The sequence below is a fragment of the Plectrocnemia conspersa genome, unplaced genomic scaffold (genome assembly GCF_051122295.1).
Source record: "Plectrocnemia conspersa isolate PC_06_02 unplaced genomic scaffold, ASM5112229v1 ptg000002l, whole genome shotgun sequence".
Classification (NCBI taxonomy): domain Eukaryota; kingdom Metazoa; phylum Arthropoda; class Insecta; order Trichoptera; family Polycentropodidae; genus Plectrocnemia; species Plectrocnemia conspersa.
Genome location: NW_028277166.1, coordinates 17892580 through 17918858, shown reverse-complemented (window position 1 = coordinate 17918858; position 26279 = coordinate 17892580). Strand labels below are relative to the sequence as shown.

At 28.8% G+C, this 26279-nt stretch overlaps 1 protein-coding gene across 6 annotated transcripts in view; it reads right to left on the bottom strand.

Moving 5' to 3' along the window:
• Positions 1-23014, bottom strand: part of LOC148237915 (calcitonin gene-related peptide type 1 receptor-like) — a 35526-nt gene extending 12512 nt beyond the window's left edge. For 2 of the 6 annotated variants that reach the window (XM_088181404.1, XM_088181405.1), the window contains exons 1-10: positions 19970-23014; positions 18977-19096; positions 13918-14130; positions 10910-11081; positions 10349-10471; positions 9543-9802; positions 4091-4295; positions 3159-3366; positions 2908-3088; positions 341-870 (exon numbers count right to left, since the gene is read on the bottom strand). In XM_088181404.1, coding sequence (XP_088037530.1) covers positions 535-870; positions 2908-3088; positions 3159-3366; positions 4091-4295; positions 9543-9802; positions 10349-10471; positions 10910-11081; positions 13918-14130; positions 18977-19096; positions 19970-20020 — 1869 coding nt within the window. In that variant the 5' untranslated portion in view covers positions 20021-23014 and the 3' untranslated portion in view covers positions 341-534. Of the gene's footprint in view, positions 1-340; positions 871-2907; positions 3089-3142; positions 3367-4090; positions 4296-9542; positions 9803-10348; positions 10472-10909; positions 11082-13917; positions 14131-18976; positions 19097-19969 lie in introns of those variants that run through there. The other 4 variants (XM_088181406.1, XM_088181408.1, XM_088181409.1 and 1 more) reach the window with 4 other exon arrangements.
• Between the last annotated feature and the right edge of the window lie 3265 nt (positions 23015-26279).

Below are 26279 nucleotides of genomic sequence, written 5' to 3'. Positions count from 1 at the left end.
TTTTTTTATCGCATCATTTGAGATAAAAATCTATGTTTTTTAGGTTGCACTATATCTATGAATATGCATACATATAAAGTCTATGTACATATGTCATGAACGTCTATGATTAATATATTTTAATTGAAAAACTATGGTATTTTCTAATGTTAACTAATTTAAACTGTTCAATATGATTTTTATTAAATTATTTAATATTTATTATCAGGAAATTGTGTTTGTTATTTGAAAACGGGTTATGCGAATTGCGTTTTATATTGCTAAAATATTATAAAGTTGTTATTATGTTCATTAAGCTAAAGATAAAAAATACATGTAAACATAACAATATGGCACTGACCTTGAGATTAAGATTCCCAGGATGCCATCCTATCGGTCGCTAAACTCTCTTTCAGGTTTTTCCAGTTTCCACCAAGGGCGCATACTGGAGCTCTTATTCATCACAAATAATCATAAATAATATTTAATAAAATGTATTTAAATTAATATGTACACTGTTATCACAGTAAATTATCACTACTAAAAATCTATAACTTATAATTTAGATGATAATATCTCGTGATTATCATATTCGAAATCCATCATGACGTATCCATTTTCATAAGCTACTGGGTTGCTTATTTCATTGTTGTCAGGAGTAAGATTGATATTATCCCAATTGGCGTTGTCGGAAGAATAGTCTAACAAATCTGGACTAAGATTGTTGTTATTGTCTGGACTTTGCCTTTGAGCGTTATCGTTGAGTACGACGGTTGACATCGTACATCTTCTTGGTTCTGTTTTGGTGGCTCTCCTATTTTTATTGTTCCTGAAGTGCGTTGATACCACTGTTTCAGTTTTATTGTAAGTTTGCTTAATCAATCTGTGCACCTGTAAGTAAAAAATATTAGTTGCTGTTAAAACTAAATAATAAAGCAGTATTTAAATAGGTTACTGATTAAAACACAATATATATTATAAGTAAAGTTTTTCATTAGCATTTCAGAGAAATTCTATCCGAATAAATTACCCTCAAATAGCGTAGAGATTGGGACTTCGTTATAGGAATACTACGTTATAAGAGACTAGGCACCCATACAAAAATTGAGGTTAGGGTCTTTCAACTGTATTTTGTGAATTTAACGAAATCAGCAAATCAAACTTTTTTACCATTTTTATTTATTATATGACTATTTAGTTTTTAAACTAGAGCACGTGCCCTATGTTCTTTGCGACACGAGCGCGAAGAATGTCCTTGATTCAGTGCCATTATACATGCTATTTTTATATAAGAAGGAGCAGAATATAACAAATATAATTCCACCCCCAGGCAGAGAAAAAAAACCTTCTCTATATTAACCAGCGTAGACACTTGCATCTGGAATACATCAATGACATTTATCATTTGGGACACACGAAAGTTATGCGGGGCCAAGTCGAGCACTTTACGGGACTTTAGCAGCCACTTCCCACTTCGACTGGATTGGATACGAGCTGCAAACAAGGTTACAAGTGCAACACGGTAAATTGGGAACGTGCTATTTTGGTGCTCGTTACTTTATTTGTGAGCGAGTAAAGGAAGGATATCTCACCAAACGCGTTTGATTCGCACGTACGATTTGCAAAATTATTTTCTAGTTCCCCAACTACACGCACCCACGTGTTATTAGGGGGTCCACTGTATCTATAACTGAATTAAAAACTGTTGCGAATTTAATAATACATTTTAATACAAATAGCTTTGCCTTTTATATAAAAATAAAAGGACGACCGCTAGACTAGCAAATTAAAATGACCAGCAGGTTATTTATGTCAGTATAAATCCAATACGCTCGAATACATAGGCTTTAACCGACGCTTGACATATTGCCTTATAGAGCACGCTGGCCAGCGTTTCTTAAACTTTTTGAATGCTATATATTACTTTATATAACTATTATCGGTTGTCAAGTTTTACAGCAAACAGGATTAATTGGGAAGCAGAATTTGCTACAAAAATATCGAATTACAAATTAAAAAATGATTTCCAGCTTTCTGATTATATCAAACAAATAATTTATTATACTACAAGTAATGTAGAATATTGCACTAAGCGATATTATTCGACTTTATTGTCGTTGACAAATCACTTTTGTGTTAAAAAGATTAAAAAAATAGAAAGCTCACTTTCTTTTGGAGAAGCTAGGTAAGCGCTTTCCTTACAAATATAAGCATTATCTTCCAAAATACATTTAAAGGAATAACATGTCCCATTATAGCAACCATGAAAATCCGAGCGATAAACCTCAAGTTCACTTTCGCATAGTCGAGAAAAGCGTACACAACATTCGGCGCTAATAACTTTTAAACCATTACAGAGGAAATGTTTGTTTTTAATTACTTACTGTAAATATAAGTATAGCAATAAATAAGACAATTATATTTTTAAATATGCTTCAAACAAACGGTGCTGCTTTTATTTTAGTTCTATTTAGTTATAAGCCAAATATAAATACCATGATTCAAGTAAATTATTTATTTACGTTTTTATTCATGTAGGACACTTACACTTTCAGTACATGTTTACTACTTTCATTCAATTTTCCGTTGATTTTGCAATGATACTATCTTATACAGTAAAATTCAGTACCACTGATGGAAAGTAAACTTGAGCATTCTCGCGTGTTTATTGGAGACCTTGCGTATTAGGCACGCTTTTCCGGCAACATAAACTATAATGTATTGAAATCTCAGATATTTGAACAGATTTTTTCTTATAAAATATGTTTATACTACACAAATATATAGATCACTATAGCGGAAATGGTTTTAAAACTGACTTTTCTCACGATACAATAGAGATTGCTACGCACGTTATGATATTTATGTTTTTTTAATAATATATTTATTCCTACTTAATAATAATAATTAAAAAATATTATTTATTACCTCTTTATTAGCGTAGCAGTACAACGCTGCCACCGTTATTCCCTGCAGACTTTCCACTACAAAAGTGAAATAATAGTAAGCTTGTTCCCAATCGCAGGACGAGACAGCTGGCCTCCAAGCCGTCAGCAAAAATTGTACTCCAAACAGAGGTACAAGAAACATCATGGTTTTAGTGGTACTCCTGAAACCAAAGAGTCGAAAAATTACAATGACAGTAGTATGCATTGAAACATACTTAAGGGGACATTTACAGCTGCTGAGCGTTATCCTCCGAGTTCAAACTCGTTATGATCACCCTCAGAATGTTGATCAACATGAGTAAGTTGACAGACAATGTCAAGATCCTTGGCACGTCCAATATCCACTGAAGACCAGGCATTGTGTACACAATCCAACAGTTCGAGTCGTTGTAGACTATCATTAAAGCGGTCCATACGATTACAGGTATGATAGTAGCAACTGAAAATAGTCATCACATTATTATGATCAAAGCAAAAATGTATGTTTCAATAAAGTATTAAGAATTTCGAAATGAAGTATATGATAGTAAGATCCTATATTTTGCAGGATTTTATTGACAATGGAATTGTTTTTTTCTTAAGACGGTATTATATGTAATTTTTTTTTATAACACATTATAATGTTTTATGCGAAAATAAAGTTAGTAAATTTCTAATTAAGATCAACAAAGCATACTGACACAATAAGTAAACAATTTAAAAATAATGGTATTTTGTCTCTGAAACTAATTTTAATAAGCAGTTCTCGTTCGAGAGAATAAGAATGAAGCCTATATTAATATATGGTTTCTGATGAGGAAAAATTTGAGAAAAATTACAAATGATATGTAATTATAGTGTCTTAAATCAGCTTAGAGTCAGGTTAATTGAAGCAATTGAAGATAACAAACACAAAAAATATTGGAAGATAAAACGAGATAATTTTCTACTTCGAAAAGTAAATTGTACTTGTGTAACGATCCGAGAAAAATGAGAACATTAAGAGAAAAACTTTTAATCCATAACTTCGATAGTTAACTTATTAATATCAAATTTTAATGAACTTACATTCAAAACTATCGTAAAACATTAATACAAATATGTATTAATGTTTTACGATAACACCGCTGTGATTCAGAATTTATAGATACATATTTATAAAATAATCATGTATGTCTTATTACCAGAAGCTAGGCTATACACTGTGGTTATATGGTATTCCTTTTTGAAAACGCTCACAATTCTTTTGTGCATGAATAACCCATCGATGAACATACACGTAAAGACTGAACTCGCTGCTGTTTTTTCTAAGACAGCTAAGATCTTACATGAGATCTGGTTCCTTTCCATTATGGTTTCATTGGAATTAGTTAATTCATCGTGTATAATCTGAAAGTAATTAAAAATATGATCATTCAAATTAGAGTAACGTATAAAGAACCTTAAAAAAATAGGCTTAGTTTTTTTCAAGGTAGAGAAATATCAAACAAGGCTATACATTATATACATAAAGGGCCATTGCAATTTTTTAACGATACCTAAATATATACTTATTAAATGACTTGTCATTCATTGCCTGCTGATTCCATTACTAAGAGGATAATTTAATAATAAACAAGTACTTTCAATGTAAACCACAAATATAACCAATGACGATAAAATGTAAAAATAATATAATAGAAGCAAAACTTCGTTTCATTTACACATGAATAATAAATATGCATGGCAATAAATGTCATTAAATGAATTGTGAATATGCAAATATGCTTAATGATGTTTAAAATAATATGAAGTTGGATGTAATAAATTGTAAATTATTAGTATATTAGTTTAGGGTCAAGATAATTAAGGTCAACGCATATATGTACATAAATAAATGCTAGATTATAAATGTTCTTTAACTTTTATGGACATTTATCCATGATAAACTAACAGATCGATGATGAACATATTTTATAGAATACAGTATAATGCTTCTTCTACACTCTCTGGAAGTTACCGAACCAAAGGTCTACCGAATATGGTCGAGGTCGCCGAGACATTAGAGCGGGCAGACCCGAGCTCGACCGAAGTAGCCCCGAATTAACACATTATATTTTCCGTCCTTGCCCAACCGTGGCCTACTTCCAAAGAGTGTGGAGGAAGCATAACAGTTTCATTGTTTTTAGATTTAATTTATATTTTTTATTATCTGATGGTCTTTTAAATATGCATACTATTTCAAAATTAATCGCATTATACATTTGTGTATATAATACAATATATTACATGTTAATCATATATTATTTTAAGATAATGTGATAATGAATTATTGAGTATTGACTGAATTGCATATGATCATAGGAATGTAATATATATGAGCGGTTTATAGCTATCAAATATAATTTAAGAACATGTTCAAGGAAGAAAAAAGAGATGATTAGATGCATAAAAAAAATTGTTTCAGTACTAAATATTTACGGATGACAGAAATAAATCACAATTCGTCAGTCGAATAGAACATATAGTTTTTATATAGTAAGGAATATCATTATAGTTGCTATTTATTATGTTATAAAACATTATACGGTTTAATTACCGAGACAATACAATTTATTGCGCTATAAATATTGCGATGCATAATAATAATATTTTTTGCATTATTCTATAGATTGTATTGACTGAGATAAGATTTGTTTGTTTACTCATTCATAAATTGCGTTGAGTTTTAAAAGGGGCTTAATCTTAGCATCAATACTACTATAGTTTCTTTAGGGCAATTAATACTAATTTTATTGTCGATTAGATTTGCTTTGATTTTTATAAATAAACAGATATAATTTTTCTCTCGATATTTTGTTGAATAAACGTTTTTTAATAATAAAAATCAAGACTTAAGGAAACACAGTTGACTGTTTCGTATATAACATAAAATTGTAAAGCTTTTCGGTTAAATGTATAATGCAATAGAGAAAGCTGCGTAAAAATTGGACATAAACTTTATACTTTTGGGTTTTGAGTCCGAAGGGGTGTGACTTTGAAGCTAAAATAGACGTCAGAAAAAGCTGGTAACAGTTTATTGTTATTAATTACAATTTACCACGGTGAAATAGTTTTGTATTTCGTAGATTAACGGCTGATGGATAAGTGATGTCCTTTGATGATCCGCTGAGGTCTCTAGTGTTTTTTGTTGTTGTTGTTTATTCTCGGTCTCGGTCTGGTTCATCTAGAATTGTGTGATCATCTGCTCTCGATGCGTGTGATGGTCTCTGGCCCTTTCGTGTCGAAGCATTTCATCGTCCTCCAATGTGTCAGATCTTTGATACTCTTGATTTGAAACGTCTCTGTCGATCACAAATGCAGATGTCGGTTGGCCAATTGCATCTCTTGCATATTTGCCCAAAGAATTATGTTCACGCTTTAAAGTGAAACTATAAGGTGAACTTTCTAATTAGGTAAAGCAAGAAGTATAGTAGAATAGCGGTTTTTACGCTAGATAGACGCATTGTCTATTGTATTTTTTATGTTCAAAAAGGATATTTTTATGGTGGTTCACAAGTTACGCGATTGTGGTATTGAATATTATCTTATTGTAATAAAAATGTGTTGCTTGAATGATCTTAACGTTAACTGTGCAGATAGGTGGACCTCTTACTGAGGGAATTTTTTTATGTCTTCTGTTGACTAAATATTTTTTTAAGAAGTGGGTGCTACTATTTTTTAGTTATATGAGCAATAATATGTATTAATTGAATACGTAGGACAATAATATTTATAAATGTATAAGTTTTTCACACTATATTTGATTTAGATTAACTCGTACTTAAGAAACGAACCGGAACTAAAATATATTTTTTTATGTTTACAAATTCTGTTTACGTCTGAAGATTTTCAATAGTATCTAAATCCGTTTGTAAAAAGTAAATAGTTAAATGTACACTTAATATTATATGTACGTATGCAATTTAATAAAAAAAAATGAAATACTATTAATAATATTTCATATTTGCATTTCAGTTTTTAACGTGTCTTCAATTCACACCTTTAAAAGAACAATGACGCATGTGCAAAAATAATATTAGTTTGCTTTGATATATTTTTATCATATTACGTATCTCAATATTTTTTTGTGTTTTTCATTATAAACTATCTAAAGTCGAGACTTATGTGTGTTTAACTTAATTTTTACATATGACATGGTAAAAAAGCTGGTATTTTTTTTATTTTGCCAAAAGCAAAATAGGAACCAATCGATATAGCAATAAGTGGCAACTTGAGAGCAATCAAACTCCATATAGTAAGCAAAGTAATCACGTGACAACATTTGATTGATTGTTGTATTTGTTTGAGCTTTATATAACCTTTTACGTCAAAATGATAGACAATGTGCAAAAAATACTATTTTTTTAACGATCACCTAAAGTGGCCAGCTGGAAGTACAATTGACAAGATGCGATGCAATTGTCCCACCAACATCTTCATCTGCGAATTAGCAATAGAAAATATGTGACAGTTGGTCATAAGAAGGGCAGGTGGACTGAGGCAAACAGGCAAACGGCATCTGAGGAAGACAAACAGACGGGCAGAGGCAGATAGGTAGACGGGAAGAGTCAAACAAGCAGACGGAAGAAGACGATCTCAAGACCCCAAATATTGTCTAGCATTACCACAACAGATTTTCTGGCGGCAAAACCTAAAGCATATAGCAATTTCAGTCTGTAGTATCACTTTTAATTACATATGTACCTATTTATATATTGCACATATTTTTTATAAATTTGTTGGTATTTACCCAAGCTAGGAAATAAATCTTAGTGTAGTTCACCATACTTTCATGGTAAAGTCAAACTGTATGCCACCAATATTCCAACATCAATAATTCTCCTAGTTATTTTCCTTGACAGCAGTTAGTGATACATTGGAAGATAATGGATAATTAAAACAACTTCATAATAATATGAAAGTTTATTTATATGAACTGCTGGAAATATATTTTTCATTCTGGGTAATTGATTCATAGTTTTGAATGCTGCGAACATTGACGTTTCTAAGAACTACAGGATAACAAAACAACTAAAATAACTTTTAGACATGATACTATACAATGTCAACAGCTTTGCGATAAAGCGAATTGTCAAATATTTTAATTACCACTATTTTCGAAAATACGGTCGCCAAATCATTCTTCTTTTAGAACATCTAGGACAACATTGTCTATGACAAAATATCGTCTTTGATCTTTCCGGATTCCTCCTAAAATTTTTATACCAAGGGCAAGAGCGCCACTCGTCAATTTATTCCAATAAAATATATTACTCATCATTTTTTGTTAGTTATTATTATTCGAAAGAATCTTAGGCGGCTTCCAAAAATTATGGCATGGGTTTTTCGTAAATTTTTCCTGTTTATTATTTAAAATGCGACATATTGATTGGTGATTATGATATTTATGTGATTGGGGTGTGATTTATTTATATTATTTTATTTTAATATATGCATACTTAATATTTAATTTAGTATACTTATTTATTTCTATTCTTGTTAGAAGTAACATTAATTTCTGCATAACTATTTTTTTGCCCTAAAATATGCAATTTTATTAAAAAAAATCATTGATCGCATTTAAAAAAAAAAAAAAAAAAAATGATGTAAGGTAATAAAAAGCTATAATATTTCGTTGTTACAACAATAAATAAAATGTTATATTTATCATATTTATATACTTCAAAAAGTTAAAAATATATCAAGTTTGATGAAAAAAAAACATCCGTTAACATATTTTGATTACTACTTATTTTAATTATATCCTATTTTTAGTTGGTACCAGAAAAATAAATTAATAAGATTGCATTATTTTCCAATGAAAGAGTTTTTTTTTAAAACATACATTTCGTGTACATTTTTAAAACGTTTTTTTAAATATAATTATTGAGCCTTACTTCTTGCTAATATTTAATATTTACGCATAGTGAGGCATACTCCATAGACTATAGCGTGAAACTATTTCTAAATGAAGATAAAAATGTAAAAAAAGTAAAAAGAATTTCGTTTATGCAATATCTGGTTTTGTTTTCATTTCGCCAGCCATCCCTATCATAAAAAAGGCCAGCAGGGCGGTCATTTCTCTGTTACTGGGAACTTCTAGGTACCGTTAGTTTGAGTATTGGGCTGGTTAGCAAATGTATTCATTTCATGTTAACACGTCGCGCAAATCGTATAAAAATATACATAATTAAATTAAATTTTAAAAAATTGCGCCGAAATTTTGCATAGGTAGGGTGAGCCGATATTTCGGCCCTTTAAAAGGGATAATATTATTCTGCTTTGATATCCTACCCCGATAATCCCCTACAATGAGTATTATATTATTCTACGCTTCTGCTTTCAATCAGAATGGGCATCATCGTTTTTGTCAAATAAGATGTACTGACTAAAAAAATATATTTTTGGTACTATCAGTGCTTCATTTTGTTATACCGGTATTAGGAAATACATTATTACCGGTATTAAAAAATGTACTAACAATTTTGTTATACCGGTATTAATGGTATTGCTATCCTTATTTATAATATAGATCCAGAAAAAATGGACGCATAAAAAAAAACGCATAAATAATCGAAAAACCGCGAAATAATCTAGATGCCAAAGAATACTTACAACTGATTTAGTAATGATGACCAGCAAGCTCCTGATAATTATGGCGATCAAGATATTTCTGTGCAGCGCTAATCTGTGGATTCTTAACCGTTTATAAGCCAGCATTATTATCACGGCAGGTGTTCCGAATACGATCGTGACGATCAGCAAGCTTATGTGAACATCGGTTCTCTGCAAAAGTCTCGAATTGACGCTGCAGGTGGAATAGTCAGTCGTCGTTATCCATGTGGCATTTTCGAAGCATGTTTTGCTGCTGTAGTCTGAAACAAGCAAAAATGCGGAAGGTAAAAAAAATATATTCTGCATGTAGAATTTGAAAAATTTTGGTATGACGCTCATCACATAAGCGGAAAGGATTATAACCAAAACATGACTGTGTTTCAAATGAGGGAATTAGGGAAACAAAGATACACTTATGGGTAACCTTCGATGGTAATGTGATTTTATTGTTTTACGCGTCACGCGATCGTTGAACGAATTTACAATTTTCTATAAGTATTATTTATAAAGAATGCAATACAGAGTGGTTAAAAAATATTTGTGTATTCTAGAGAATATTTTTAATTATTGATTTGCGTTATTCTTTTATATATTATTATCATTTTAATATCATACCTGGTAAAAAATAATAGTCAAATAATCACAGGAGTATAAATTAATCGAAGTTTTTAAATAAAAATATAATTTATTAATAATATCCAATTATTCATTTATTTTATTATAGTATTTATAATTTCAATTGTTTTTTGTCGGTTTGCTTTTTTTAACACGAGATCAACCTTTACACGTTAAGAACATAAACTTACGGTTGCACGACGGTCCTTGATTGGAGTATGCAAATTCAGGACAAACTTTGCTTGATACATTTCCCAAGCATGCTGGTTCCCAGCAACTCCATCCATCCCAAACGGCTGTGCAGTTATCCTGATCTGAAAGTATACTTACTTAGGTATTTATAGAATATTTATTATTTATTTATAATAACACTAGATTTATTGTATAAACTGGAAGACATTTAATTTGCGTTGATGTTATTATACGCAAATAAAAAGAGACATTGAAAAGGTGTCTTAACAATCGCATGTTATATTATATGTATTCTTATGGCAGTAACACAAATATTTTTAAGGTTAAAAAAAATATACAATAAATGAATGTGAATAATAAATAATTATAAAACAAATATACAAAATATTAAATATTCTAGTACTTATTTTTAATTGTGCTTATAATTGTTATGAGAATAACACGTTTTTCATTTTGTTATTATTTATTATTGTGTGCTGCCATCCTGCGGTAAAATTGCAAACTTTGATTTTTTTATTTTCATTAAATATTTAAATATTATTATATTATTAAATATTTACTGGGTTTCACGTTTTCGTCGTTCATCACATTCACACAGCAATCCATGGCTGCTTTCGAACATCTGGTCCATTTTTCTGCTGCCATTTTATGAATCATAGTCCTTTCAATTTCACCGATAATCTCCGGATACTCATAATCGATAGGATAACATGCGAAGCCATCGTATTTTTGCTAAAAAATTGACAAAAAAATAAACAAGTGCTGCCATCTATTATATTTGCTTTAAGATAGAAAAGCAAGATGTCGCGTTAAAATATTGTTACTATACTCATGAATATATATTTAAATATAATATATAAAAAATATGTTTAGAACATAAATTTAATAAATATTTGCCTTCCGTAACCTTCTATTTTTATATCTTGGTAACTTTATAATTGGCAAGTCGTTGTATGTAATTATAATTAATAGATAAAGATTATTTTATCAAAATAATGAGCTAATTAAATATAAATATTTTTAAGACAAAGACGTTATTTTAGTAAAATTCGTATAGCTTAGAATCAAATTAATTAATTAATTTATAAATTGATTAGCTATTATTTTAGATTTTTTAACGCTAACATTTCATAATTATGTATTCAATTTAATGAAAAATCTTGAAATAGTATTTGAGAATGATTTTAATCGTAATTCATATATTAGGCACTGGAACTTATGCACATCTTTATAGTAAATAGCTTGACTAGAGATATTTTAATAAAGGCATAGGTAATTTATAGTATTTAAATAATGGTATTGCCTACAAATTAACATTTTACATAATTTATTTATTGAAGAAGTCGTAAAAGTAGGTCGACGATTTGGTGATGTCCTTTATCGATGCTGAACAGTTGGCGTCGGCGTATCAATACGTTCACAGCACAAGGGTCTCACATTGAGACAGTAGGCCGCTGTCAAAATAGTAACATCCGTGCTTAAAGTTAAGTCGCAGGTCCAAGGCTGGATATCAGTGTTGTCTAGGTCAGCCGGCAAATAATTAAGCACTCACTGACCGACCAGTCATAGGGTCGCAGTTCGTAAACCATAGATTGTGCGTATTGTGTCAGACTCAAAATTTTATATTTTTTGTGGAATCTGATGTTTTTAATCATCGGTAACACATCCACAATTCTTGCTGTCTTAATGTAAATAGATTAGAAAGCCAAATTTTAATTTGTATGAGAATTGTTCATGCTAGATTGAGCAATTGTATTCAAGTCAACTTATTACTTGTTCCCTATGCGCGAATAAATTAATTCCATGTTTTAGGTGCACATGTCATGATTCGTTGCCTAAATAACATCTTAGCATTTTTTTCTTGTCATATGCACTTAATTGTTAGTCTCACAATTGTCGGATACGATTGTTTGGATTTATTATGTATTTTCCTAGAATATCTTAGATTATAGTAACGAATTTAACGCTTAGAAAATGCTTACAAAAGAAAAAAACTTAAGTTCGAGTGGGCAGCCACTCGTGTCTATCTGCTATACATATGTCATCTTTTTAAGTGTTCAAAGATATAAAAAGAATACAACATATGTATGCAAAAGATGCTAAATTTGCAGATTTGGACTTAATTTATTTTTGTAAATAATTGAAACTAATCTTCCTCACAGATTACTGTGTGCGATTTTTTCAGATTAGTAAGGAGGTATTACGCCATTCTGCTCGTTCTCTTGTCTTCTTGTTGATGGTAGTAAGCCTTGGTTTTATCTTCAGTAGATAGACATTAATTTTACAACTTGAAAATCATGGAGGATGTAGTGTGAAGTTATCATTCATTGCATAATATGAAGCTATTCACTGTTTCTCGGTGATTTTCTTTCGCAATACCTCCTGCTGCGATATATTTATGGCATTTGGTGTTCCTGACTTGGTCCAGAAAAGTCTTCAACATAATTTTGTAGTCTGAAGTGACAGACATGCATCACAACAGTGAACTTTTATTGATCGATTCATTTTTGGCATTATCTTTTTAGTACTAAAAAACACGAATGACATAACGCTGGTTCACTTTAAAGTGCAGATGCCAATTTAGGCTACTGATATGCTATTATATTGAAAGCATGATTGATATAGATAGCCACTCTTCAAACTATCTGTAACGATGCTGCTAATTTACAGGAAAATGGAGCAGTGTTTTGAATTTTAATCGAACTTTAACCACTTAACTACAATCGGTTACGTCAAAAACTAAATTTACTACTCGTAAGTTGTAAATGAGTATCTCAATCTCATCTGGTAGGACGCAAAATATATCTTTCAAATTTTATAAATAAATTCGAAATTTCGTTAATCATTATTGAATAGAATTTGTAAAATATTTTTAATCGAGGACTTGATTAAAGCAATTAACCTATTAGACTATTTTCAGATTTATTGCAATCTCATCAATTGGCTCGTAATTAAAGTGCCTTTATTTCTTTTTAAATCTTATGTCTGAAATATGGGATCACTAGTTCTGTCAGTCCAGTGGCCTCATTTAGGACTTGATTACGACCAGTGTCTCTATATATTGATTATTAAATACAACAATAAGATAACAACCAATCGGCGCAAGATTGGTACTCTCACGTATATCAAAAGATAACCGTTTTGCAGGACCAGAGTCGTCCGGCCAACTTGTTGGATTGAGTTTTGACATAATTTTTGGCGTTGGATTCGAGATATAACTCATGTAGCTCGTTGTTGAAACTCACAGGTTGATTAAAAAACATCACTCAAGACTTTTTACGCAGAGAGTTACACAGTAACCGTGTAAGATAACCGTATTTACTAGTTTCGTAAATATAGGTGATTAAGATATTCTGGATAAACGGATGCTTTTTAGTTATTATTCATTATTTTTGGAATTTATCGAATGTGCAGATTTGTCATTACTGGCATATAATTGATTATCAGTCTTACTTTTCTCGCAGCATGCTTTACATCTGCTGTCCTGGAAGAGAGATCATCTGCATATGCCAGTCATTGTATATACAGTCCCCGTTGATCAATAAAGATAATATAAAAACATATTTACCAATACGAAACAGGGCACCCACGTCATCCATACGCTATAGTAACAACTTTGTATAACAGCATTCGGCACGTTCAAGTTGAACAGGGCCGGCTGGGAGAAAACGTAGCACCCGTGCCCCGTGTACCATTTATACACATCTTCCGGAAAAAGCCGTCCTCTATAATTACATAATTTTATTCCCTTGGAAATTTTTTCACTGTTGCTTTCCGGTATCTGAAACATCATTTTAAAAGCGAATTTTAGTCATGTAAATTTCCATTGAACCGTGATTTAACCTTTTCAATATTTCAGAAGTGGATTCTTTTGAAACTTTTGTGTTGAAAAAATAATATGGTATTGTTATTCGACATGGAAATAGTCGAAGTGAACGCTGACGCCAAAAGTTATCTGTTTGCCCTTCGAACCCAGATATAATTAGAGAAAAGATTTATTTTAAAATCGATAGTAAATCGATCGGAACTAATTGATTGCCATTGCCTGGTTAGAAATGAATGATGAATATAAAATAAAAATGTTTATTATCACAATATTTGTAATAGTTTATATTAAAATATTACGTAAATATAATTAAAAACCTAATGAAAAATCATATCAGGCATGTGACGATTTTTCTAATATAAGTTATTATATTTTTAATAAAATTACGCGCAGTATTATTTATTAATAAAAATATGTTTATAGAGAAAATGTTAAATATTTTACAAATTACTGCATTATACAATAAATGAAATGAAAATACCCTTGAATATTATGAAATAAAATTAATTTAAACATGCGCAGGCCTCGATGCCAATGATTGACAAAATAACATTTTACGTGATAATTTTTTAATAAATATTCAGTTTTATTAACTACGTAATACATTTAATTTATTATGAATTAATAGTTAAATAAATAAAAACTAAATTTCATTACAAAAGAACGTTGTCAAACAAAAAGATATTTTTTACGAAGAAGCTACGCCATAAATTATTTATTATTGTTGAACTTTGTTAGTAATAAAAAATCGTGCGTCATACGGTGATAGAAAATTGTCACATTAAATATATAAATAGAGTAGATGCTAATCTACTACGTTTTTATAACTTTGATAATACATTGTATATTGATTTAAGTCTCACTTTAAACCAAGTATTGTAAAATTTAGATGATTTAGTTAATCCACTTCATATTATCATATTTGCATGACTTTCTTACTTTTCTTAGGTAATTAATATAATTAATGATATTTGAGGAATTAGCTCAGATTATTGGTTAATTAAGGTAAATTAAACACGAGTGGCTTATTTATAAAACGGTTAGAACTTATCGTGATCAGGGTCATGAATATTACGTTCGAATGAAGATGTTTTGCACGAAAATATGAGGTTAAAATACGCGATAATATTTTTTGTCACTTTTTTGCGCGATTGTAGAGCCCCAAGGTCTACAATGACGTTAGTCAATTACTTTTTGAGAAAAACAACCCGTTATAGTTTTGAATATTTTTCTGAATTTGTGATTAAAACGTACACTTTCTAATTGCGAATTGAACGTGTGAATTGTTGTTATTCGCATGTTCTGCTCTCTCAGATTGTGACTGAATGTAAGTGTATTTAAAATAAGTGCTATGTATTATACATAACTTCGATTTTGAAATAGACCATCACAATACAACATAAATAGATTGTCAGTGTAAGCATTTAAAAATTTGCGTAATAATACAACATCCACACCTTGACCTGAATAATAATAAAATCAAGCGATCAGTGAAATGTAATCAAATTATCACTAAATTTTTTTTGCTTGAATTTTTAAAGGTTTTTTTAGTTATTTTCCTTAAATTATAATCGCCAACGTGTTATTTTATTTTTATATTTTTTATCAAATTTTAGCTAAAATAACAGATTCTAAACGTGAAAATGGTTATAAACTAGTAATATGTGTATAATAAATATGTTTATTATTGAAATAAACGTATTTATGTGATTGACAGCTTTCTACTACAACCTGCATTTTTACCCCCTATGTGTTACAGTCATTAATTTAATATTTTTTATAAAATAATAAGCTAAGATTAATATACTATAGTAGCTAAATAAACGAATAAAATAAGATAAATTTTTGACGAATAATGAAAGCATTTCTATTTCTTTCTATTTTTTCTGGGGCCTGAAAATTATAATATTTGTAGTGAAAAATTGTTTTATAAAAAATATTCACCATCTTGAATGAAAGCTTTTTTATTTGTGATTGTAACTACTAATATTTCTGAGTTATTAAATCCGTAATTTTTGCACATTTTAGTGACTCATTTTTATAAATAAAAGAAAGCCTTAGAGCTCAAGATTTTTATTTACATCTATGTTGAATATGAAAATAATGGTTAAAAATCATAAATGAAGCTTTAATACTGTGTTTCTTTTCCTGTAGTGCAAATGAAATTTATTAAAACTGCTAAATTGAATCAGCACAATAGATCAGTGGTATAATTCGATGACAAATACCTGAAAGTCGTGGGTTCGAATCCCATATAGACCCTAGTGTTTTTCAATTTCTATCGTGTCTGGGAAGTCAGAACAAGCTTTTAATATATTCGATCGATTATAACAGATTTTCCTAATCTTACTAATTCTATTCAGTACAATAATATTGAGTATTTCCATAAGTTGACATAATTACAATGTTCGAATTGTGATGGTCTTCTTACAAACTGAAGAAATATAAAATGTTTATTTAATTATTTTACAATGTATTTATACGATAATATTTTTTTAATATATAAACATATATTCTGAAAATATGAACTGTGCAATTTATTATTTGTATTTTATTTATTAATAACAAAAAGAGTAAAATATTGAATATACATTATCTTTTAAATTACAATATATAAATATTAAAAATATTATAAAGATTTGGAGCTGAGTCTATAAAAACTATAATTGTGGTTACTAATTTCATTACTCAAAAAATAATAAAATTTAATAAACATGTGATTTTGAGAATTCAATCAACGAAACTCTCAAAAATGTTTTATTTACAATTTGTTTCTCAAGAAAACTAATTATTAAATATATATAGACTTTATGTAATCCCTATAACTTATGCAATATTATATTTTTTAATCAAAATTAATTATTTATTAAATAAGCAATTGTTATTAAAATAGTTTATTATTGCTTCGTTCATAATTCATAATAATAATATACACGATTAATTTTCGTAATTATCGATAAATATATGGATAAAAAATAAAATGATATATATGTATTCATGAGTATATCATGTCATTTTAGCGTGTATATAAAATTCATAGAATTACGTAGATAATAGACATTTTTTAGATTTTTGTCAATTTTTAGAGTCATATATTAGTTAATAAATTTCAATTTTTTTCATTAAAATATATAGCGTTTGTTGAACTTAAGATAAGACAACAGTTAGCAACTTAAAAATGACACAATTAAATTAAAAATGTAATAATGGAGATACATACATGTATGTTTTTTTTTTGTTAATATTATTAACAACAGCAGAAAATTTCATCATTTTTATATTAAACTTTTTTGTTAATATTTTTTTATTTAATCAGATTTTTTGTGTATCTTTTTAATATTAATACATATGATGTGCGAATAAATAATAATAATTCAAGGATTTTTACTTGGATTTATAAATCAGTACTGCAATTTTTTTCTTATAACTGAAGTATAAATATGTTACAGTAAATGTAGAAAAAAATACGAGAATATTTTCGAAAATTCGAAACATTTTTCCTTAATAGCATTCCAGAAAACTTCGATAAATATTAATTCAAAAGACCTCAAATTTGTATATATGTTACAAATTATATTTCATGTTAAAAAAAATATGGAAAAAATTGAGTGGCACTCAAATGGATAATGATAAAAAAGAGAATTTTATTTTCATCTCATGTAGCAGTTTATATTTGTTTATTTAATTTTATTAGCAAAGTTTTTATTGTAAATATTGTATTATTTCTGCAATTTCATTATTGGTTTCCTCTTTCATGGCACATTTGTTAGAGAGCCAAGTATGATGTACTAAGTTGAGTCAAATGAAAACCAATTAAGTGCGATAAAAATTCAAGCATACATAGGGTTTTAAGAGCGTCCGGTAGTACGTATCAAATATGCAGCAAGAAAGCACAGTAGTTGCTTAAAATGGCCACCGCACTTGCAACATACATTCGAGTTAAACATCACTATTTCGTTCTAATTTTTAGTAGTGGCTGTCTTTTTATTTAATGTCTGTCATTCTGGAAATTGTTAGAATGCACTAGAAAGTGCAAAGCAGTATGGATTATGTAGCAGACTCTCGACCATCTGCATGAGAGATTAACCTATTTTAGGAGCACTACAACTCGGATCGTATACTCGCCAGATGTGTTTTTTTTAAGAATAATTTATAAAGTTTCGTGTGTTTTTTTATTATTTTATGAAATTTGTTTGAAATATATAAATATATACATATCTGATAAGTTTGCCGAAATGAAAGATACAAAATCATGATACTTTCTTTAAGCTCATCAAACGACCAGACTGTGTCAAGGTTCATTTATCACTACAAAAAATATGTAAAAATATCCACGTTCTTCATATATTAAAAAAAAAAATTGTCTAACCGCTAATATTATTACGCATATATTATTTGCATATTTATTTTATTTAATAATAAGTTATAATTATTTCAATACTTATGGACATCGAATAAACATCCGTTAATTCGATTAGAAATGTAGAGCAAGTCGTCATCCCGGGCGTTAAGGTTCAAAAGCGGCCATCCATACGAACGAAGCAAAGTCTTCGCACGGGTGTACAATTGATAATAAGGAAAATATACTTCACATTATTAAATTGCATCACATTATAAATGAATCATAAAAATGTACATTCCCTGTTTATTTATTATTTAAAAAAAATGATAATTCACAAGTACCATAGATTGTTGTTTTATAACGTGTTTTGAAACACAACAACTGCTCAGATAATGAAAATTGTGGATTGTCATTTATATTAATTGTGGTGGAAAAATATTGATTATTAAATATGCTTACCTCGCAAATAAAATCTTCCTGGTATGTCTCTTTTCTTGAGGGAAACATATTCGAAAATTTCGACGTATCGTGGGCGATGTCGTATATGAAATTTAATTGCTCGCACGTGGAGACTTGAATCTGAAAATACAATAGAACGTTGATATTTATATATATAGGGGGGGAATTTCCCTTAGATATTTTATAAAAGTATTTATTTTTTCCAGATAAAATGTATTATCTTAATAAATAATATTTTTATTGTTCGCAAAAGGTGAAATTTATCAGTATTATTGTTTGTTATAAATATTATTCTGAACAATGTGATGACATCATAATATATAAATAAAAAAAATAGTACGTCTATTAAAATGTTTTAATTTCATTTGCGCTACGCGCACACAATCTCTACTGGTATCTATATTTTTATACTTTATACAGTATTTTTATTAACCTTTTTTTTGTACATAATATAAATATAAAATGTTATAACCTAAAATAAAAATGTAATAAAAACTCATAATCATAATATTGCACTAGATATATTACAAAAATCTAGTTTACTGTATAAAATATCACGTTGCTGAATTTCAAATTTTACCGTAAAATATTTCAATATACCTGCAAAATAATAAAGATTGCGTTCATATGTAAAATAATCAATATTGTAATAATTTGTTGTTTTGCAAATACAGTTTTAATTATTTATTATTAAGTATAATTATTTTTAAATTTAAATTGCAGGTCAATACTAATGATTAAATTTTATGGTGTTATTATCTACATCGATTAAAAAGCAAATCAATTATGATTTAACAGCTCATCTTAAATATATCATGTTTAGCTTAAGCTGTCTATGTACAGAAGATTGATTTATTAAATGATTTATAGTTTTTGCAAACGAGTGTTATCATAATAAAATTAATGTCAACACAACCAGTTCTAACTGGCGTCATTGAAACTTATCGACTAATTGCCATATTTTTTGAGGGCGAATTGAATAGGTTATCTCACCATGCGAAAAGACAAAGCCGCCAGAACGAAAACATGCAAGATCCAATTCATCGTTGTAATCCAGATAAAACTCGAGTTGGAAAGTGAAAATTACTTAACATCATATCGCAAGAAAATGCGTAATTTTCCGAATAAATTGCAACTTCGACTAATCACGAAAATGGTTCCGAACAAACTGATGCTCATTTGGCGAACCATACACATCCGCTATGATAATCGTTAAATGAAACTAGATTAGATATAAATTTATAATACTCAAGAAATAGATAAAGAATCACAATGATTGAAACTGAAAAAAAGTCTATTGATAAATGATAAGAGTGTGAGTGGATTTCTCTAAATCCTATATACACTTAACTTAATCCTATGATTATAAAATCTTAAGCATGTTAACATTTACATTTTCACATATATTTATTTACAAGTTGTTTTGCCAATTGAAATGTTATTTCTTTCAGTAGTTTAAATAGTTTTTTTAGCACTCCAGTACTGTTGTATTTATTGGTAAGTTAATAAGATTTAACCCAAATTAACATGTTCTTATGTCAACATAACCATTCTTGTTAAAATAAAAGACGATGCTTCAGAAACAGTACATAAATAATTTACATAGCGTCAGAGCGTCAACGGTAAATAGCAAAAGAATAAAAAGTGCATTAGTCTTAAAGAATATCGGTGTATCCATAACTTTTTTAATATGCTCAAAGCAGGTGAGCAAATTTTTAATCTTTTTTTGTAACCTGACAGGTGTAATCTCAATGCGTTATAACGGGATTAATCTGTTCTAAATTGGAAAGTCAATTAGACAAGTAAGTAGTAATTATCGGTGACATCTATATAATTAATTATTAATTATTATGTGTAATATAATTTATAATTTATAATCAATAGATGTCATTTTGCAGCTGAACATAATTCACAAGGAAATTAATGCATTTAATACATATAATTAAGGTGGGAGGAGCTATAGAACAACTTAAAGCGCTAAAGATTTACTAAATACCTACTCAAAATCGAAAACTGCGTGTAACGATATATTTACAATTAAGCCGTGAAGTATTTTATGAAAAATAAATGTAGCATTAAAAGTATTACTAATTATTAGAAACTTAAGTAAATCTGGAAATAATATTGTAAAGTTTTTGGTGTTTATGTGGAATATCAGAAAATCAGTAATTTTAAAGAATTTTTGTTCTTTAAAACCAGTAAAGAGCGAAATTTCGGAATATAAATTAAAAAAAAATGTCAAATCAAGTGATAAATATTATATAGTTTTAAGGATAGTTTTAATATAAATTAAATTTAAATTTTGTTGTTGTTTTTTTATTAGATAGATTTTTAAATTAATAAAATTAGGTTTAGAAATTAAAAATATGTCAAAATCGTTAATTATAAAAAAATCGCTGTATTTTTTTTTTTATTTTTGTCCCGTGAGCCCTAATTTGAAATCTGGAAATTCTGGTTCCAGAACGACTTTGAATGATTGCGTCCTCTTCTAGAGCCAGGACGTACGTATTAACCGACTCGCCTATGTCTGTCACCTTCCAGCTCCTTACAGTTCAATCTATTTAATATCAGCTACGTATCATTTCTATTTTAATATTTCTTTATATTCTTATTTACTATGTATTATTTTTTACCATCGTGACGCATATGGGTAATCTGTTAGGTCATGGTGGTCTCAATATTTATAAAAATAACTCAAAATATTTATTTATCAAAACGTCATGTACAATTGAGGTCGATAGTTAATTATCCATTTTTGACCCTTGACTGTGTAGAAAACTGCGACTGTGTATTTCTTAGAAGTTTACTTATGCAACAAAACGCAGATAAAAATAACCCTAATAATAAAAAGTATTCGAAATTGAATAGTAGGGTAATGTACATTTAATATATGGATATAATAATAATTTAAATGGTTCGAATTCTAATCTATTTAAAACAATGTACAGTCAAACCATTAAAAAATTGTGATTCAGAAATCTAAAGAAGCAACATGATATGATATATAGGGATTTCAATACCGGTAGTTCCGATACGGTATTGGGGCAAAAATCGACCGGTTTTACAAAATGAAATACCGGTAGTGCTGAAAATGTTTTTTTCAAAATCCGTAAAACTATATTGCTGAAAACGATGCCCATATTTTTTGAGAGCAGGAGTCAATGTTATGCAGTATTTTTTTATTCTATAATATGTTTTTCTATTAATTACAGTGTTATTGCATGTATATTTATAACATGTTTTTCTATTAATCATAGTGAGTTTTACCTAGCTGATGACCTTTTTTGTTTCGTATCTCTTGTGGACGAAGTTTAGAGATTATCTGGTAACCAATAAGATTTAGTTAAAAAACAATTCTTAATAGAACAAATAATAGCAAGTGATAATGATGATAATCGTTGTAAACATTGAAAGGTATATATGAAATATTGTGTATATTCTAATATTTGGGTCATTTGCTCTACATTTCTCCAAATATAAACCATAAAAAATGAGCATATGCTTAATATAAAATGATGTAATATAAATAAGGAATATATTATTTAAGAAAATGAAAGTAATAATCAAAAGCTACATACTCAAACAAAGGATCGACGATCAATAAATCTCACAAACATTCCACAGAGATAAGCTTCTCTCATTATTCACACCATGACGTTGTTGTTTCGAGGCGTTTTGGCGAAAAACAAAAATGTGGATAAAAATATTTGCGATAAATAAACAACGATTTACCCCATTCCTTAACGCTCTCGTTCATATAATATTTTCGCATGGCTTTGTTATCTCACTCTCGAGGGGTCAAGGTGTTAAGCGTATATATTAACAGTGATCGCTCAGAATTGCCAGTTGTGATTTTGCATCGGTTGGCAAATTGAGTTTGGAAATCACTTTGTGTTTGATATAATTTTTATCGTTTTCACACACCTACAAAAATATCGTTGAACCGTTGCGGACACTCGATATCTAGTGTTTGTAAATAAAAAACCTTAAGTGATTTTTTTCTGCGCCTTCTGGACTGATTGATAAACTATTTTTTGGGTAATTTTTTATTGATACAATTATTGATACTTTTTTTGGTGTCATCTAGCACCCCTTTTCATAAGGTACAAAACGATGCTTAAAATCGATTTTCTAGTAATTTTAGCACAATAGATTTAGAAAGTAAAAATAAAAATAATCTTTTTAATAAAAAAATAAAGATAAAGCGTGACTTGCATTTTATATTAATTAAAATGATACATGTAAAAATATCTATTCTTGTTATTAAAGACGCGAAGTTTTTGCTTCTAAATTATATCATAATTACACGTTAATAAACTATTTTGATGTAAACCTTTCAGATGTCATATAATGACCATGTTTCAATTGATACACTTTTATGTTCCAAATTTATATGTCCTCGATTGCTTAAAAGTAATCCTTTCAGACAAGTAAAAAAATCTTGGTACACAATTTTTTTGTTATAAAAATACCTAACCTAGTAACATTCGATTAAATATGATATTGTGCATTTATGATTGTAATAGTATATATATTTTTTACGTTTCGTCTACTTGGATAGTTTAATGTGTTTTTGATTTGATTTTTTAAAATCTGTAAATTTTAAGGAATTTTCAACGCGTTATTTTTTGCCAATTAATTAGAGCAATATAGTAAATTTCGAAAAATGGCATATTTTAATAATTTTGTTTAATCTACAATAAGTTAGCAAAAAAATATTAAATTACGCAATCATTTGATGTAATACATGTGTGTAAATTATCTAATTATAAAAAAAAAATTTTAGTGATAAAAATCATGTAATGTATATGTATTATACTATATATTATACATATGTAAATATTATATATATATATTATTTTACTAATGTTTTAACTAAAAAGTCACAAATTAAATTGGTTAATTACTGTATTTTAAACTTTTAGCTTAGATAGTTGGCTATAAAAATAATTGACTCTTTACTTACAAATCAGATTAAGGTAATTCAAAAACTTCGCTGGTGACCTTTAGTTTTTTATGCTAAGATTCTCGTCAAAATTTTCGTCAGTTTTAGCTCTCAACTAAATTAGCAAATTAATCAACATTCTTTCTTATTTTTTTTTGTTATATATACTTGTTTTAGATTCCGTAGTTAACTCCGCATAAAAAGTAAAACATGCCTGATGGGCTTCGCCGATAGTGAATGATACGGTTGTCATAATATAGATTTAAAAAAACACTATAAAGTGAAAAAATATTAAAAACCGTAAAGCGATAGTGAATAAATGGAAAGATAAGAAGAAACGCTAACAGTATTGTTAACAAACGGAATAAAAATAGTTTATAAAAACGATAGCATTGTAAATGTTTTAAAATGGACGCGTTTATAAAAGTAGTAAAATGTTCGCCATTTTATTTCTGTGAAATTATTGAACGCAATTAATTTATCAGCATTACAAACTTTGATATAATTTCAGTTAGAATAATTGTTAGCTTGGTCAGGATTATACAATAAAAACGTGTATATATTGTAAAATTACTCAACATAAAACATAAAATTATCAACCTTTTAAAATATGTTTCAATTATACTAATAAAGGGTAACTTAGGTAGCCATCTGTAAGTATAGAGTTACTATCGATCGCTCATTCTAATATTAACATACCCTTTTTTTTTGCATCCATCAAACGCTTAACCTTATTCATAATTACTTTAGTACAAGGCTTAATTTTTGCTGTTTAGCTATTTAATCTCTAAAATATAATGTATACCTATGTCTTGTCCCATCGCTAAAATTGCAGTACTACAATTATTTGGAAAGTATTGATATAAGTTATGGAAATTTTTAGCTAGGCATCATTTTCGATCGGTTCCTCATCACAATGCGTCAAATTAAAACGTCTGTTTAAATATCTTCGTCAGCCAGCCTTTGCTTAATAGTATAATAATGCTCAGGACACTAATACAACAACTATCATTATTTAGTAGGGCTTTTAGTTCAGTATATTGCGTGGATAGTTCACAAGTTAGGTCCGGCCTCCTACCAGGGCTGTCGCGAGTGATAGCGGTCAGTCGCGCTCCACGTACCCATTAAAAAATTATCAATTCTAATTACTATAAATAATATACTAACACTAAAAAATAAAAGAGGTACGTACTTTTAGATAATGAAAAAAACAATTGTCAATAGAAAATGATTTTATCAATTTCCTAGTCCGTCAAAAGTTAAATATAATATATTGGACGTCTTGTTTCTGTTTGTGGAATAATGGTGTCGTAAATACAAAGCAAAAAGAAATAGAAAGTCACCTGTTTTCACTGATGAACTTTTTGTTTTGATAAGCGTTTAATACGTTTATGGAGTTGTACTATATAAAACGAATTAAGGAATAATGAATTAAAACATAAAAAATATATTTATTTATCATATGTATAACGCGTCGTTAAAAGACAATTGAATATAAAATATAGGCCAGGATATACGTTGTGATTTTTTTTTAAATTTTTAATCTCGAATTGCTATTTCATGCTATTAATCCAACTCGAAATGTGTGACATATTTCAAAAAATATATAAAGGGATGTTCCAAAGGTGTCAATCTCAAAAATTACCTTTCTTATTTTCGGCACATCACTCGAAATGTCATCGCATTTGATAATCTTTTGATTTTTCAATATTTATATTATTGTATACATCAGTATCCATAGTTAATAATAAAAACACTGCAGTGGTATGGTATTTTTGCGTATTAAAATATAACACGCATTGATTTTGGAGTACGGTCATAAGTTATAACATATCTCCTCCTAAAATGAAGATTTTACTTTAATTTAAGAACATCTAGCCAGATCTAAATTATTTAAATCAATTTTATAAAAAACCTATTGCTCTTGAAAACTTATAAGCCTTTATTTATTTGACTAAAATAGTTTATAAATTAAAAACGTAATAGATTGGATACATTTAGGCGAAAGAGCAAACACTGGTATGAGCTAAATTCCACTTGTTTTCTGCGTTTTACGATTCACACTCATTTCTGCATTATTACATAGTGGGGGTAGAAGTATAGCTACCTGTTATCCATTGGGTGCGGCACTGCCGTTACCAGTACTAGGCCCAACGAGTCCAACCCATATGGGCGGGCACCCAGCTGGCGTAACTAGGGTATGTGCCGCATAGGGCGATCCTTAAAATTGCCCCCCCATACATTTCTTGCGGGGTCATAAAATCAGCATTTCTTAAAATAATAAATTGTTTATTATTAATCTCTTGTTATTCGTGGATTTATATATATCTTAGTGCATTCAGGGTTAAGAACCACACT